Source organism: Dreissena polymorpha, chromosome 9 (assembly GCF_020536995.1).
Source record: "Dreissena polymorpha isolate Duluth1 chromosome 9, UMN_Dpol_1.0, whole genome shotgun sequence".
NCBI classification, from domain to species: domain Eukaryota; kingdom Metazoa; phylum Mollusca; class Bivalvia; order Myida; family Dreissenidae; genus Dreissena; species Dreissena polymorpha.
Genome location: NC_068363.1, coordinates 97,372,347 through 97,388,845, shown reverse-complemented (window position 1 = coordinate 97,388,845; position 16,499 = coordinate 97,372,347). Strand labels below are relative to the sequence as shown.

The 16,499-nt window shown below is 31.2% G+C and overlaps 1 protein-coding gene across 12 annotated transcripts in view; it reads right to left on the bottom strand.

The window, feature by feature from the left end:
- The window catches only part of LOC127844741 (protein new-glue 1-like), a 29,449-nt gene extending 13,694 nt beyond the window's left edge, over nucleotides 1-15,755 (bottom strand). For 4 of the 12 annotated variants that reach the window (XM_052375190.1, XM_052375191.1, XM_052375196.1 and 1 more), the window contains exons 1-5: nucleotides 15,574-15,737; nucleotides 9,247-9,322; nucleotides 8,610-8,657; nucleotides 7,639-7,674; nucleotides 7,091-7,144 (exon numbers count right to left, since the gene is read on the bottom strand). Coding sequence is in view for 3 of the 12 variants with exons in the window: in XM_052375202.1 (XP_052231162.1) it covers nucleotides 7,091-7,144; nucleotides 7,639-7,674; nucleotides 8,610-8,657; nucleotides 9,247-9,295 (187 nt within the window). In the remaining 9 variants the exon portion in view is untranslated. Of the gene's footprint in view, nucleotides 1-7,090; nucleotides 7,145-7,638; nucleotides 7,675-8,609; nucleotides 8,658-9,246; nucleotides 9,323-9,775; nucleotides 9,917-15,573 lie in introns of those variants that run through there. The other 8 variants (XM_052375197.1, XM_052375198.1, XM_052375192.1 and 5 more) reach the window with 7 other exon arrangements.
- Nucleotides 15,756-16,499: the final 744 nt, after the last annotated feature.

Genomic DNA, 16,499 nt, shown 5'->3' with positions numbered 1-16,499 from the left:
GCAATTATAAAAAAATGGAAATTGATTCACATATTTTGGTTAACAAGAGGGCCTGAAAGGCCCAAAGTCGCTCACCTGAGATAACAAGATATTATTGGGACAAATCTGCTGACCAAGTTTCAAGAAGATCGGAAAATAAATGTGTTTAGAGTGTTAACAAGGTTTTACTATAGCCAAATCAGGAAAAATGCCCCACCCACTCGTAGCCATATTTTTCAACCAACCGGCATCATTTTTAAACTCTTCCAAGATATTATCAGGATGAATCTTCTGACCAAGTTTCATGAAGATCAGCCAGTAAATGTGGCCTCTAGAGTGTTAACAAGATTTTACTATAATCATATAAGGAAAAATGCCCCGCCCCTTGGAAGCCATGTTTTTCAAGCAAACATAATAACTTTAAAACTCCTCCAAGATATTATTGAGACTAATCTTCTGACCAAATAGCATGAAGATTGGACAATAAATGTGGCCTCTAGAGTAATAACAACGTTTACTAAAGCCATATATAGCCATGTAAGGAAAAATGCCCCGCCCGTGGTGGCCATTTATTTAAAGCAACCAAAACCATTTACAAACTAATCCAATATCATTAAGACAAATCTTCTGACCAAGTTTCATGATGATCGGAAAATAAATGTTAAGTTTAACTATAGCCATATAAGGAAAAATGCCCCACCCCAAAGGTGGTCATGTTTGTCAACCAACCGGCATCATTTTTGAACTCGTCCAAGATTTTATTGGGATGAGTCTTCTGACCGAGTTTCATTAAGATCAGACTATAAATGTGGCCTCTAGAGTGTTAACAATAGCCATATATAATATAGCCATTTTAGGAAAAATGCCCCGCTCCTTGGAAGCCATGTTTTTCAAGCAAACGTGACCATTTTCGAACTCATCCATGATATCAATAAGACCCTAGAGTGTTAAAAATGTTTTTCTAAAGCCATATAAGGAAAAATACCCTGCCCCCTGGCGGCCATGTTTTTCAACCAAAGAGCATCATTTCTAAACTCGTCCAAGATATTATTGGGATGAATCTTTGCAGCCATGTTTTTAACGCAAAGGTTACCATTTTCAATCTCGTTCAAGATGTCAATGGGACAAATTTTCTGACCAAGTTTCATGAAGATCGGAAAATAAATGTGGCATCTAGAGTGTTGACAAGATTTAACATAAGCCATATAAGGAAAAAAAACACCAACCCCCTAGCGGCCATGCTTTTCAACCAACCGGCATCATTTTCAAACTCGTCCAATATATTATTGGGATGAATCTTCTAACGAAGTTTCATGAAGATTGGACAATAAATGTGGCCTCTAGAGTGTTAACAAGATTTTACTATAGCCATATAAGGAAAAATGCCCCGCCTCTTGGCAGCTATGTTTTTCAAGCAAAGGTTACCATTTTCAAACTCATCCAAGATGTCGACGGGACAAATCCTCTGACCAAGTTCCATGAAGATCGGAAAATAAATGTGGCCTCTAGATTGTTGACAAGGTTTTACCAAAGCAATATAAGGAAAAATGCCCCGCCCCCTGGCGGCCATATTTTTCAACCAACCGGCATCATTTTCAAGTTCATCCAAGATATTATTTTGATGAATCTTCTGACCTAGTTTCATGAAGATTGGAAATAAATGTGGCATCTAGAGTGTTAACAATATTTTACTATAGCCATATATAGCCATATCAAGAAAAATGCCCCGCCCCTAATTGGCAGCCATGTTTTTCAAGCAAAGGTCACCATTTCTAAACTCATCAAAGATATCATTGGGTCAAATCTTTTAAGCCAGTTTCATGAAGATTGGAAAATAAATGTGGCCTCTATAGTGTTAACAAGAGTTAGAGGAGTGTTTACTATAGCCATATAAGGAAAAATGCCCCGCCCCTTGGCGGCCATGTTTTTCAACCAACCGGCATCATTTTCGAACGCGTCTAAAGTTATATTGGGATAAATCTTCTGACCAAGTTTTATGAAGATAAGACAATAAATGTGGCCTCTAGAGTACTAACAAGTTTTTACAATAGCCATATAAGGAAAAATGCCCCGCCCCTTTGCATCCATTTTCAAGCAAACGTAACCATTTTCAAACTCATCCAAGATATCATCGAGACCAATCTTCTGACCAAATTTCATGAAGATTGTACAATAAATGTTGCCCCTACAGAGTTAAGAAGGCAAATGTTGATTCCGCACAACGCACAACGGACAACGGACTACATACGACACACGGCGGAAAAATGGCGATCACAAAAGCTCCTCATGAGCACGTTGTGCTCAGGTGAGCTAAAACATGTTAGTGATGCAATAACGTACGCAGGTATCTATTGCATCTGAAAGCACACACAATTTATTTCCAATAGTGATGCTTTATTTAAAATAAATATAACAATGTCTTCAAACATGTGTAAATTAAATTCCTTAAGCATTATAGTTGAAGCCGTTTAATAAAGTAAGACCAATTATATTGAATGTATAATTGATAAAAAAGTAAGTATTAATATCGCCATATATGTGTAAACTTATTTTTTTTTAGACATTTAAAAGGTTAGTATAACAGTTTCTATTTTAATGTAGGTGTTATTTTAATGTAGGTGGGACATTAATATGGTTATTATTATTTATATGCACCAATAACATTTAAGAGCAATCACATTTACAAAATTGTGGAAGTGACAGTGTTTTAACATTTTCTATTTGAGGAACCATGAAATATTTTACATGTTGAAAAAACTGTTTAGGACAACCATGAAGAAACACATACTTGTACATACTTGTAACATCTAATTTAATTAATAAATGCCTATTCAACAAAAACCTTGTCAAACAACTTAAAATGAGCACAATCAAAATGTGTATTGCAACTGAATTACAATACTCAGATAAAGAAAGATGCAATGTATTTTACAAAACGTCTTACTGCAAAGAGATTCGCTTATTAGTAGATTCAAATTTAATACACTGCAAATTAAATACATTCTAATAACCATGCTTTGCAAGCATCAGAAATTCACATATTCCGACTAGGTGAAGGTCTAAGGAGCCAATCAAAAGTCAGAAGGAACACGTTCTTCATGTTTAAATTTCCACTGCAACTTCACGTTTAAATGTTCACTGAAACTTGAGCTTTCGCGCTCATTGTTTTAAACTGTAAGTTATAGTTGAAATCATAAATCTACATTTAACTTTACTCTACTGAAAGATAAATTTGCAGGCAATGTATTTTTTTGTATTCATTTTAAAGCATATATTGTATACATACATGCTTTTTTATCTAACAAAGTATACACAAACTTTGCCTGATAAAGTCTTAGACCTTGGTGTATGACATTTCGATCAATGACAAGGGTTCTGTTATATATAATTAATGATCTGATTAGATTGAAAAAACGATAAAACTAAAAAATATTTGAAAAAGATAACTTAAAATAAGAGTGAATCGTATATAAGTGGACAAGCATTATGATAATTTAATTCGATTCCAATTTTGATTTAAGATTTGCAATTTGTCATTACTGAGGGCTATTTCTTTCTCAATCTGGATTTTAAGTTTAAGACTATGGATAAAACAATTAAAATTTGGTATTTGTTTTCTGCACTTCATGTTAAAGATAAAATATTTCATCAATATAAGAATAAAATTAACAATATTATTAAATTCTATTAATTTAAATGAGTTAATTCCGAAACTTACACTTAAATAGGAAAGTGTAACGCTTAGTTGTTGTTGTTCAAGAAAGGATGCTAACTGGTTCTAAATAGGCTGGATGTGTTTGTACTCCCAAAATAGATGTTCTATAGTTTCGATATTTTCACCGCAGAAGTCACATAAATTGGAGTTAGATAATTTGCATATAAAGAGATTTTTATTTGTAGCTATAATTCTACGGACGTATTTATATTGAAAATTTATCAGTGTGCTTTCTATAGTTGCTTTATATGGCATGATAAATATTTGTTTCCAATTAAGTTCTTGTTCTCGAAAAAGGACTTGCCATTTATTTTGGGTTTTGGAGTTTTCTATAGGGTTTTTAATTTGTAGTGTGTAAAATATTTTCTTCGTTTTGTTTTGTCTTGCAAGTATGTTTTCTACAAATGTTGTTTGAGTACATGGTGTGTTATTTGTATTGATTAAAGATTTAATATGTATGAGTATGTTTTTATTAATGTGTAGTCCTTGATTATGTAGTCGTATAATTGGTCGAAGTAGTTTATGCTTCGTTCAAACCAATCTTTATAGAAAAACGTCTCAATGTTTGAAGCTTTATTGTCTTTATTGTTCCATAAAATAGTTTTACTGTTAGTTTGGGTTTCTAGGTTATGAGTAACATTACTCCATGCTGATAGAACATTAGATAGAAATATGTTTTCTTTTGAAATTAAATGTAAGAAATTATTGCTGCTGTTACATTAAAAAAGTAAGGAATCGCCATATCTTTTTAAAATTTTCTGGTAGAATATTTTCCATTTTCTCGTATTGGTACTATCTAGGTATCTTTTAACCCAGCTGCATTTGATTGCATTCACAAATGAGTCGATATTCGTTAATTTGATACCTCCATTTGCTACGGATTGAATTAACTGAGTTCGTTTAATTTTGTCATGTTTTTCGTCCCATATGAAATAAAATATTGTTGAATTTATATCGTTTATAATGTCATTTGGTAGATTTGGGAGAACTGTTAATAAATAAATTAATTTAGGCAGTGCAAACGTTTTTAATACTTTGTTTTTTTCCGATCAATGTAAGTTTACGGTGTTGCCATGATTTTAAGCAGTTTTTAGACTTTTGTAATTTAGGCAGTATGTTTTTTAGAACTGTTTGATTTTCATTATTTGTAAATGTAATTCCTAACGTTGTGGCTTCATCGGATGTTAAGTTAAATTTCATTTTTTTATAATGGACATTACTTTGTTTTAATATACCTACTCGTAGCACAGTACATTTACTTGTGTGAAGTTTAAGACCCTATGTTATTTCGAAAAGGGTTAGTGACTCTATTAGGTTATGGAAAGAATCGTAATTGTCAATTAAAATGTAAGTTGCATCATCAGCAAATAGGGACTGTTTAATTTCTTCGTCAGGTTCTATTGATATGTCATTTATATGTTTATTTAATTGGATGTGATGTGATAGATGATACTCGATGCATATAATAAATAGCGATGATGAAAGTGGAAACCCTTGTCGAAGCCCTCGTTCAATGTTAAAGCTGTTTGAGAAGAAGCCATTGTTAGTAATTCTACTTTTAAGGTCGGCATAGAACAGTTTTACCCATTTAATGAGACTTTCACCAAAGGTCATATTTTTTAAGCAAGCGAACATAAACGAATGATCAAGTGAATCGAATGCCTTTTCAAAGTCTGCAAAGAATATTAGACCAGAATTATTTGAATTGTTGAAATAGTTAATGCATTCTTGTATAAGACGAACGTTTTCACCAATGTATCGTCCTTTTATGAAACCGGGTTGAGATCTTGAAATGATTGATGGTAATATTTTTTTAATTCTGTTTGCTATGCTTTTAGATGCTATTTTATAATCAATGTTCAGTAAACTAATCGGGCGCCAGTTTGACAGGGATTCTAAGTTATTTCCAGGTTTTGGAATGAGTGATATTATACTTTGCTTTCGAAGCGTGGTTAGACTTCCTTTGTTAAATGAATAATTTAGTGAATTAGTAAAATGTGTTTTTATATCGTTCCAAAATATTTTATAAAACTCGATAGTGATGCCATCAGATCCCGGACTTGTGTTATTTTGCATTTCTTTAAGAGCCAGTCCACATTTATATTCTGATAGGAATCCGTCACATCCTTTTTTCCCCTTCATTTAAAGCATGATGTGTGTTTTTAAAGAGGGTGTTATTTTCAACATTATTTCGTTTATAGAGCGTTTCGAAGAATAGGCGTTACTCTTCTAGTATGTGATTTCTATTTGTTATATCTTTGCCATTGACTACTAATTAGTGCATAGTTTTTTGTTCGCTTCCACGTTTTTCAATGTTTGCAAAGTATATTGTATTTTGTTCATTGTGTTCAACATGCTATGCCCGCGCTCGAAGTATTATGCCATTGAGGTGTGTATGAAAAATTCCTTCTAATATTTCTTTTTTTTTAAACAATTTCATTTTCAAGTGCGGTGGTATCATTTGTGTTTGTTTCGGGCAACTGTTTTTCAAGTGTTTCAATGATTTTTATGGTTTCATTTTCAAGTTTGTGTGTTTTTTTTGTTTAAATGGCGTGTATCTTATTGTTGTGTTACGTATGTAACCTTTAATTATTTCCCATAAGGTGTTTGGATTTGCATCTTTGTTATTTTGAACTGTATCGGTGATTTCCTGTTTTATTTGTGTTTGATATTGTGTGTCTAATAAGATGCTATTATTAAGTTTTAAGTACCCTGGGCCTCTTATAGGTTGTATTTTATGCAGTTTTAGTTCAACTAGCGAGTGTTCAGTTATAAATCCTGGTTTTATATTGCATGTGTCGATAATATTGCAAAGTGACACAGATATTAAAAAGAAGTCTTATCTGCAAAATATTGTGTGTATTGTATTTGAGTGCCATGTGAATTTTCTTTCAATCGGATTAACTGTACGCCATATGTCTATTAAATTGTAGTTGTCAATAATGTTATTCGAAATGTTTTTATTTTTTGAGTGAGTATGAAGATTTCCATTTGTTTTATCTTACAATGGGTTAAGAACAATATTGAAATCACCTCCGACTATAATGTTTTTATCTTGGTTACTTATTATATAGGATTGTAATGTATATGAATGAAGATAATTTTAGAAGTTTCAAAATGCCAAAATTGTAATACAAATGTGAAGTCGATCTGTTTTGTAATTTTGAATGGGTCTCACCTTAAGTTACTTCGAATTGTGTATGAGTAACTGGTGTGTTAATAAAAAATATATAAACATGAATACCTGCTATGATTAAGGAATTATATATTTGGTAGTTATCAAGAATACATGTACAGGTTGATTACATCTATATGTGAAAAAAAAGAATATTGAGACAGATTCTTCACAAAAACTGCATTTAGAATATGAAAGTCATAATCACAGATTTTTGATACCTGAAGTTGATATGGGTGTTGTTGTTGAAGTACTGGTAGTCATCGTAGTAGAAGCTGAATCAGAAAATATCAAAATAATTGTGCGAGAAAGCACAAGGTAATTGAATATTTTCATGTATAAGTGTTATTGAAATGCAATAAAATCTTAAATATCTTTTCTATTGAAAGTCCAGATAAATTGGGGTTGATTACGTTCGTTTGGTTCCCATATATATTTTAAATATTGTTCCCAATTTGAAAACCATAATCTTTACACAGTAACAAACACAAAGTCAGATATTAATAATATAATTGGTAATCATGTATGTTGAGATAGCACTTAAGGAAACATCTTATTTTAAAAAAAGTGGAAGTTTTAGACAAAAGCTGAAGGTGGGGACATCCATGCTGTGTATTGACAAATGTGTTAAATAATATTATCTTAATTGCATAATTGAATATTGTTCCCTGAAAAAATAGTTAAGATATTAAAGTAATTTTAAAACAGTAAATGACAATTATCTTAAATGGTTGACAAGGCATTCTTATTTTAAAGTAACTTAACTAACCTGATGTGGTGCTGCTGCCATTCCCAGTGCTGTTTGCTGCATAATAGAAGACAAGACTTTAAAAAATCTAAGACATTTACTTTGCTCCTTTGTTCATCACTGTAAAAGATTTTTAAGGTTATATATATAAGAAAGCTGGATAAGTTAAAAAATGCAGCGTCAGTCAGGTTTCCGCAGTCTGAAACATTTGCCAGAATAACATTACTAATAGTAGTAAAGTAATAGAAGTAGTTGCAGTGTTAATAGAAAAAGATAAAAGAGGAACAAAGTAAGATTGGTCTAAAAATAGCTCAAAAAGTAGATGGATGGATGGATGGACGGACGGACTGACGAACGGACGGACGTACTGCTTGATTGGATAAATGGATAGATAGATGACCGATGTCTAACATTATAAACTAATTTACAATTAATCCAATTGATAGATATATGGATACATAAAAAGATAGATGAATAGATAGATAGATTGATAGATAGACAAAAATAGTTAATGATAACACCTATCGGGTCTGAAACATTTTCATGAATGACAATACTAGCAGAAGAAGTAGTTGCAGTATAATGAATTAGGCGAAAGGGGCATATAGAAGTTACACTGTCTGTCTTTGCCAATGCCTAATGTCCTTCCTAAAAAGCAGATTGTTTGGACTGTTACTATGTCCCTCATCAAATGACGAACGTGAGCACACTTCGCAGTGCTTGTATCACCCGTTTTATTTCCTCAAAAATCAAGGTCAAAACTCAAATGTGACAATCAACAACTTGTTTTGAGCATAAGTGCAGTTTTCAGACAAAAGTGGAATGTGAGGATATATGTGATGTATATGGACACATGCATAGTACTATAATGATATGTATGTTTCATACTTGCATTCTGTAACTTTATAATTATATTACAGTATAGTACAGTTAAGATATGAAGACAATGGAGAAACAGTAAATGACAATTATCTAAATTAGTTAAAAGTTACCTGTTACATTACTTGCAGAGCTTGTCAAAGTAGTTGTAGTACCCCGACCTGTGTAAATGTTTTTCTCAAGTTTGGTAATGTTAAAAAACACAAGCATTTTAAAAAATAGAAGAAATTCATTTTTCTTATTTACAACAACATAACGTATATTAAACGTGAATCGCCGTGCTCATGTGAGCTAAAAACAAATCACTATAATATCAATGCAGAAAACCCATTAACATTTTCGGTAGGTTGATGGCACTTATGGCAGATTAAAAAATATTTTCTTAGGACCATGATTCTGGGTATTTTAATATGTTTGTCTATATTTCTGCCTACAAGAAATATTCTGTTATGTCTATTTGTTTATGGACAAAAAGAGTTATAAAAGAGTTCTCAATTTGTCTTCTTTTCATGTTTACGAAACACTTTAATAATGTTGGAAAATGCATAACATTTGAATGCTAGGTTTAAATTTCGTCAACTTTGGAGAATTGTTTTCAAAATGTAAGCACACTAAACATCAGGGTGGCTTGTATTGGAAAGTTAAGACAGTGCTCACAAGATTTCAGTAGAATGTTATAGTGGGTTCCCCACATTGAATATACAGGAAAATTATTGCATTATATAGAATAATATACATTCCAAATCTTACATGCAGCAAAGGCAACGAACAAAACGACCATCAGCACCTGGATGTTCATGGTTGAATTATGTTTTTAAATTCAGTACTGAAAAAAACAAACAGATTTTAATAAAATATTTTTTAATATATTCATAACGTAAAAATCTATACACAATATAAAATTGAATACATGTTCCTTAGTCTCTCTCTCTCTCTCTCTCTCTCTCTCTCTTTCTCTCTCTCTCTCTCTCTCTCTCTCTTTCTCTCTCTCTCTCTCTCTCTCTCTCTCTCTCTCTCTCTCTCTCTCACTCTCTCTCTCTCTCTCTCTCTCTCCCTCTCTTTCTCTCTCTCTCTCTGGTTGATGAAAAGAACAAAATATGTGTTTTTATCCTACCCAATAAACAACAACAAATGGAAAACCTGATCACAAGCATAACATATTTAAAAGCATCTCTCATATTTAATTTGGAAAATTTCTTACAAAATCATGTTAAAATGCAAATTATAATCATATTTATGTGGTAACTCAACAAAAACAATCTCTGTGATATCACTGTACTAAGAATCCACATTTTAATTCATGCACACTGAATTCCAATCGTTCTTAATTTAAGCTACAAATATATAATATTTCCTAAGTAACATTCATAACATCGCGACGCATCCAGTCAGACTAATCCTAAAAAGGCTTTTGTCTCTGCAATCCCTAAAATAGTTCAATCACTGGGGCTAAGATACCAAAAATAAGATAAGAGCAGTTTGCCATTAAGCCATTAAAATCAAAAGAATTCCCTTCAATTATATAACCACAAAGGGCGCACCTAGGGTCATTACATTTGGATACTCTTGGTTCTTGAGATGAAAAGTAAGATTTGGTTAACAGACGTTTTAAATTAGGTGGCTGTCGCTTACGATTTATTATCTTCTGATCTGAAATTATTTTATTCATAACCTTATAATTGTAATGGCAAAGTGTTCAAAATAAAAACTAATATGTCATGTGATATACAAAATGTGATTTATGTATTAGTATGCAATGGATTAAAAAAAAATATTTAGGCCAAACTGGCGATAAACTTAGAAATAGGCGATTTGTCCATGAACAACAAATGCGAGACCGCTCAACAAGACAGATGCTTTTAAGTGAACATTTATATATATGTTTAGGTTGCCTCACATGAGTCCTTCAATCTATTTGGTGTAAGTTGGACATAATTTTTAGACATAACTGGCTGTTCCAATACGACATTGAACATAATAAACTTAATCACAAAATAATATAATACTGTTTCAGTAAGCGTTATTTATACATTTTCATCAGATTCAGTTGCAGGCCTTAATGTTGAATTACTCACGACAGGTTCACATGTCACACTCCTTCATGTAAACACTCCTTCAAGATATGAAGGTTTGCATGACAACCAATGAGTTTGCGGTTTTCAAGTATGTCAAAATGTCAAAATAATCTCTTCAGTGAGTTAGAATCAATTGATGTGCAACGTCACCAGTTCGCGTTGTAGGTCTTGACGGAAATGCATTAGTCAGATTCCTATTGATAATAGTAATACAATTGAGCCTCCTACTAGGCAGTCCCTTTGCAGTCCCCATAGGCTAATCAAGTACGATTTTTCACATATCCACCTAAACTTGATATTAAATAAGAAGAGACTTTTTTTAAGTTCGTTAAATAAGACAATGTTGTCCCTGATAAGCAAACTGCTCTGGCTAATCTGGGACATCACTTTAGGCACATGCAGTTGGTACTGTTTTCCCAGAGCAAGGCTCAAGTGATGTTTGAACACTGATTTTTCTATTTGAGAGATAACAGGGCGATAAAGTAATCTTGAATAAGAACTTGTAAGGGTTGAAGTTCTTAAATGGCTCCATTTTTCTTTAAGTGAGTGCTTAAAGACAATCTGTTAAAATAATGTCAACCTGTTACCGAAAAAGAATTGTTGATAAATATAATGGCAGACATAATATTCAGTTTTCTAACTTGTTTAAAGTGATATTATGGGTATCTAACAGTTTTTAGGTTTATATCGCAACCGTTGTTTATTTTTTGTGTTTTCACTTTCATATACACTTATATTTGTTAATGCAGCATCGACATACTAAAACAATATCCCGGAAAGAGAAAAATAATGCATTTGAATATCAACCGTAATTTCGTTTCACAACTAATCACGCATGTACAATGTGAACCTAAATTTAGTTATAGTGCAGATTCGTTTATACGACACAAAGACACCATTTTGTTTTACAGATCATTTCGGCTTACAGGACTGGGTGGGTCACGTAAAATATATGATATAAAATATATATTTTTATTAACAACTGGTAGCAAGATGAGTTGCAGATAATTGGTCAGTAACCACATTTTAACTTACTCTTTTGACCTGTTAATTCTTTTCAGCTCAATTCAACAGTGAAAAATGACCATAATATCACTTTAAATTTACTTAAACAAGGATGATTTTGTGTGTCGTGGTCTCTATTCTGGAGACACAGGACTAAACAATTGATATTAAATAGCTATGCAGGTGTTTTTTATCAGTTTAATTTATACTATGGCCCTAGTGGGTTGGTGGTATTAAACAATGCACTTTTTGTCCATCCGTATGACTCCAGGTTTTGGATAGACTCCACCAGAACATACTTCTCCATAATGTCAAACAGCACATAGCTTGCTTGGAGCAAAACAATAGTAATTGTATCATGGTCTTAGGTACATGAGGAGAAATGTCATGGTCAACAATTCATGACTAGCAGAATCATGAGTAAAATCAGTTTTCGAAGTGTTTTGAATGAATAAGACAATGATTTACTGGTAATTTTGCTAGGAAGTAACGACACAACTCATAATCAACAAAAATTAAATGTATTATGGGAAAACTATTACAATAACTCAAACATTCGTTTTTTTTTATTCGGATCGGAGTTATTGTTCGTGTGTCGTATGAATAGATATCGTTGCAGAAAATTAAAATGATCCGTAAAACTGAATTCAGATTCATATCGTACATGCAGGATATACATGCTGGAGAATTCGACTGTATAGACATTTTCGATTTCAGAATTAAATATCTGGCTGATTTCGCATTGTTCGACACATGTTCTTCTTAACGTTTAGTTTAATTTATATTGAAATAAATGTTTAATAATTGTTTTACAAATTGTATATAAATTCATAAATATTTGACAAAATCGTATAATCTCCGTTTAAGACATAAACATGTATTTTGCATATATATAAGTTGACAAAACAATAAGTTGGATGAACATTTACGTACAAAATAACTGGGAATGACAACAATTATTTGAATATTCGAATAATCAAATATTGTTTTTCTTTGTAAATGCCATTGGCTGTATGTGTTATAAATAAGCATATTATGTAAGTTAATTGCAACTTTTAGTCCATCACAAAATAGGTGTCTACCCCACATTTTAACCCGCAATTATTTTTATGTTATGAGAGGTGGCTGTAACTGTTTATTCAATTTATAATAGTGTAAAGCGCATAATAGAAAATTCAGTTCCATGACCGTGATTTCCGGCATATATCGTTAATCATTTTCTAATCTTTGGCACTGTCGACAAATCAACACCTGTTCTTTCATCCCTGTGTAACCTGGGCGTCAATGGAATGTCATTTTTCAGAAAATCCGAGAAGAACTCGAGATATCCATATGGATAGCATAACCATTATATACTAGGTCTGTTTGGAAGTAAACTTTTTAAAAAGTATGTAAGTGTATACTAATTATGTATTTTATTACAATATTATGTATACTAATGCATTTTGTTGCACGTTTTAATAATATTTATACTGCAATTTTGTTCACAATGAATTATGTTTAACTTTCATGTTTTATTTAAATAAACTGAATACCGCAGTAGCGAATGTTCGAATACTTTAATAACCGAATGTTCGAATACCAATTTTGATATTCGTTGCAATTCCTAAAAATGATATATATATATATATATATATATATATATATATCTATAACTTTATATATAACTATATATATATAACTATATATAACTATATATATATATATATATATATATATATATATATATATATATATATATATATATAGTTATATAAGTAAAATGTAATAATCCAGATTGTGAATATTATATAATAAAAGTAAAAACACGTGTCTGGGATTTTAAATATATATTGATTTAGCCAACGCGTTTCGCATTCGCATTCGAATACAGACTTTTATAGAAGAAAATTATTAGCAATGTTAAATGACGTTGAATATTATAAACCAATCCCTGATAATGGTAGTCAAATAACACTTTCAAAAATACGCAATTTACTAAAGGAAAATAACAAACTAACTAAACAGGAAAATGATTTCTTAGTAAAATTCGAATGGAAAACAAGCCTATTTTATGGTCTTCCAAAAATTCATAAAAGTAAAATCGTTCAGGATGCAATTAAACACAGCAATTCAGAATATATAGAGTTAATGGATCCAGACGATTTAAACTTTCGCCCAATAGTCGCTGGAACTAACTGTGAAACAAGTCGTTTAAGTTCTTTATTGGATATCTTGTTAAAACCGTTTGTAAAATATGTCAATAGCAATATAACAAATAACATAGATTTCCTAATACATATACCTTCACCAATTCCAGAGTCAAGTACATTAGTATCATTTGATGTAATTAATTTATATTCTAATATACCGCATACTCTTGGTTTAGAAGCTATTGATTATTGGCTTCAAAAATATCCAGATTCGGTTAATGAAAGGTTTTCGCAACGGTTTATAAAAGAAGGCATAAAAATAATACTTGAAAATAATAACTTCAATTTTGATGATAAGTACTACAACCAATCTAAAGGGACTGCAATGGGTACTAAATTCGCGCCAACATACGCTACATTGGTAGTGGGATTTTTAGAACAAAAACTATATGCAAGAATTGGATCAATTTATAATGATGAATTTCTTTCTTTTATAAAAACATTTTGGAAAAGATTTCTAGACGATTGCTTTATTTTCTGGACAAAATTTCCCCATGAACTTCAAAACTTTTATACTATTTTAAACAACTTACATTCGGATATCAAGTTTACAATGCAAACAAGCACACTCGAGTTACCATTTCTTGATATATTGATTATAAAAAACAAAACTGAAATTAATACTGATATATATTACAAAGAAACTGATTCTAAACAATATCTTAATTTTACCTCGTGTCATAATAAACACACAAAGATAAATATTCCTTTCACTTTAGCGAAACGGATCTGCACCATAGTTTCGAATGATAAACTTAAACTAAAACGTTTAAATGAACTTAAGCATTCACTTATTCAAAGAAAATATCCACAATCTATTATAAATACAGGTATTAAAAAAGCACTTTCCATCCCTAAACATGAATTACTTTCAAAATCAACACAAAAAGACAAGAGTAATATAATTCCATTTATTTCAACACAAAATCCAAAAAATAAAGAACTGTTTGGCGTATTAAAAAACAACATTGACATTTTACAAACAGACCCGGTTATGAATAAAATAGTTTCAAATCAGAAGATAATAAAATGTAAGCGACAGCCACCTAATTTAAAACGTCTGTTAACCAAATCTTACTTTTCATCTCAAGAACCAAGAGTATCCAAATGTAATGACTCTAGATGCGCCCTGTGTGGTTATATTATTGAAGGGAATTCTTTTGATTTTAATGGCAAAATGTTCAAAATAAAAACTAATATGTCATGTGATATACAAAATGTGATTTATGTATTATTATGCAATGGATGCAAACAATATTATATAGGTCAAACTGGCGATAAACTTAGAAATAGGCGATCTGTCCATGAACAACAAATGCGAGACCCCTCAACAAGACAGATGCCTTTAAGTAAACATTTAGATGAATGTTCACATAATGAACCAAAATTTAAAATATTTCCATTTTATAAGCTATTTTCGAACAATATTTCAGCTAGGTTAGCAAAAGAACAACATTTTATACATGTATTTAAACCCAAATTAAATTTCATTTAATATTTATTGACGTTATGACGTCATAATTGATATGACGTTATCTCCATGACATTTTGACGTTGTAATATATTGTATTATGCCCTGATGAGCTATGCGAAACGCGTTGGCTAAATCAATATATATTTAAAATCCCAGACACGTGTTTTTACTTTTATTATATATATATATATATATATATATATATATATATATATATATATATATATATATATATATATATATATATATATATATATATATATACTTATTTAATTTTGTTTTGCAAACAAATTAGGCAAATGCATACAAAGACGTTGATTCACATACTTACCTTTCACACTGAAATCATCGATGTGCACAGATGAATATGATTTTAGAGACTAAATCTGCATACGATATTTTAGAAAAACATATTTCTTCTCAAATGCAAGTTTTAACAAAACATATGAAAATCATGATGTCACTAAAGTGTAAAACATTTTTCAAAAATCAGTTTGTTAGATAGCGCTCGCAAAAGTACTGAGTCTTTTTGAAGAAAATTACTAAATCCGTCATCAATGTTTGTTTTGGAAGATAACAAAATGATTGTATACAGCCGTTTCAATGTAAAGATTATCTCAAGTCCCTTCAACTTGTGCCCCTTAAGTGAAATGTAAATGTCATTTGCCACGTGGGAAATATGTGTTGTCAAGTATTGTTTTATCAGTATCCGAATCAATAAGGTGAGGTTACAAGAAAGGACTATCAGACAAAAGACATATTGATTGTCCTGTATGGTCTTCTCAAAATGCTTCCATGAACATCTTCACTTTGAATAACACATTTGTTTTGCTGCTGTTATTAATCAGTTAGGCTTTCATTAATGAAAACAAAATTATTGTGAGGCCAGCTTATGCATGGACAGAGAATTTCAGACCAGATCCAATTGTTTGATAAGTTACTGCACAGAGTATATATTTGATATAAAGCTTTAATTTAAGTCAAAGTTTCAAATCAAGGGATTCTGCATTACATGTATATTCCAATAAATATTTTAAGACATACATGAATACATATCCTAAGACAGTTTTAATGACATAATCAAATATATTTCCGTAGGCATATCCTAAGACATATATGAAGACAAATCCTTAGACATATTCTAAGACATATCCTTAGACATTTCCTTCGACATTTCATAGGACATATTTGAAGACATATCCTAAAAAATATGCTAAGACTTATCCATAAAATTATCCTTAGACATATCCTAAGACA